Source organism: Penaeus monodon, chromosome 28, assembly GCF_015228065.2.
Source record: "Penaeus monodon isolate SGIC_2016 chromosome 28, NSTDA_Pmon_1, whole genome shotgun sequence".
NCBI classification, from domain to species: Eukaryota; Metazoa; Arthropoda; class Malacostraca; order Decapoda; family Penaeidae; genus Penaeus; species Penaeus monodon.
The window spans coordinates 26,830,369-26,830,577 of NC_051413.1; the positions used below are offsets into that span (position 1 = coordinate 26,830,369).

At 66.5% G+C, this 209-nt stretch overlaps 1 protein-coding gene across 1 annotated transcript in view; it reads right to left on the reverse strand.

The window, feature by feature from the left end:
• Positions 1–209, reverse strand: part of LOC119591450 (basic proline-rich protein-like) — a 12,254-nt gene that overhangs the window by 1,853 nt on the left and 10,192 nt on the right. The window contains exon 4 of the mRNA XM_037940189.1: positions 17–194. Within this exon, the coding sequence (XP_037796117.1) occupies positions 17–194 (178 nt within the window). The remainder of the gene's footprint in view (positions 1–16; positions 195–209) is intronic.

Below are 209 nucleotides of genomic sequence, written 5' to 3' on the forward strand. Positions count from 1 at the left end.
AGTGGCAACCCTTACCCCTTTGGTCCCAGGGTCTCCCTTGACCCCCTTATGGCCTGGGGGACCGATGGGGCCCTTGGTGGGGTCGTTGGTGACCTCCTCGCAGTCGCCAGGACGACCCGGGGCGCCCTGTACGCCCTTGTGCCCGTGGGCGCCGCTCACGCCCTTATAGCCTTTGTCGCCGCGGAAGTCGGTGGCTGCCGAGTATAGAT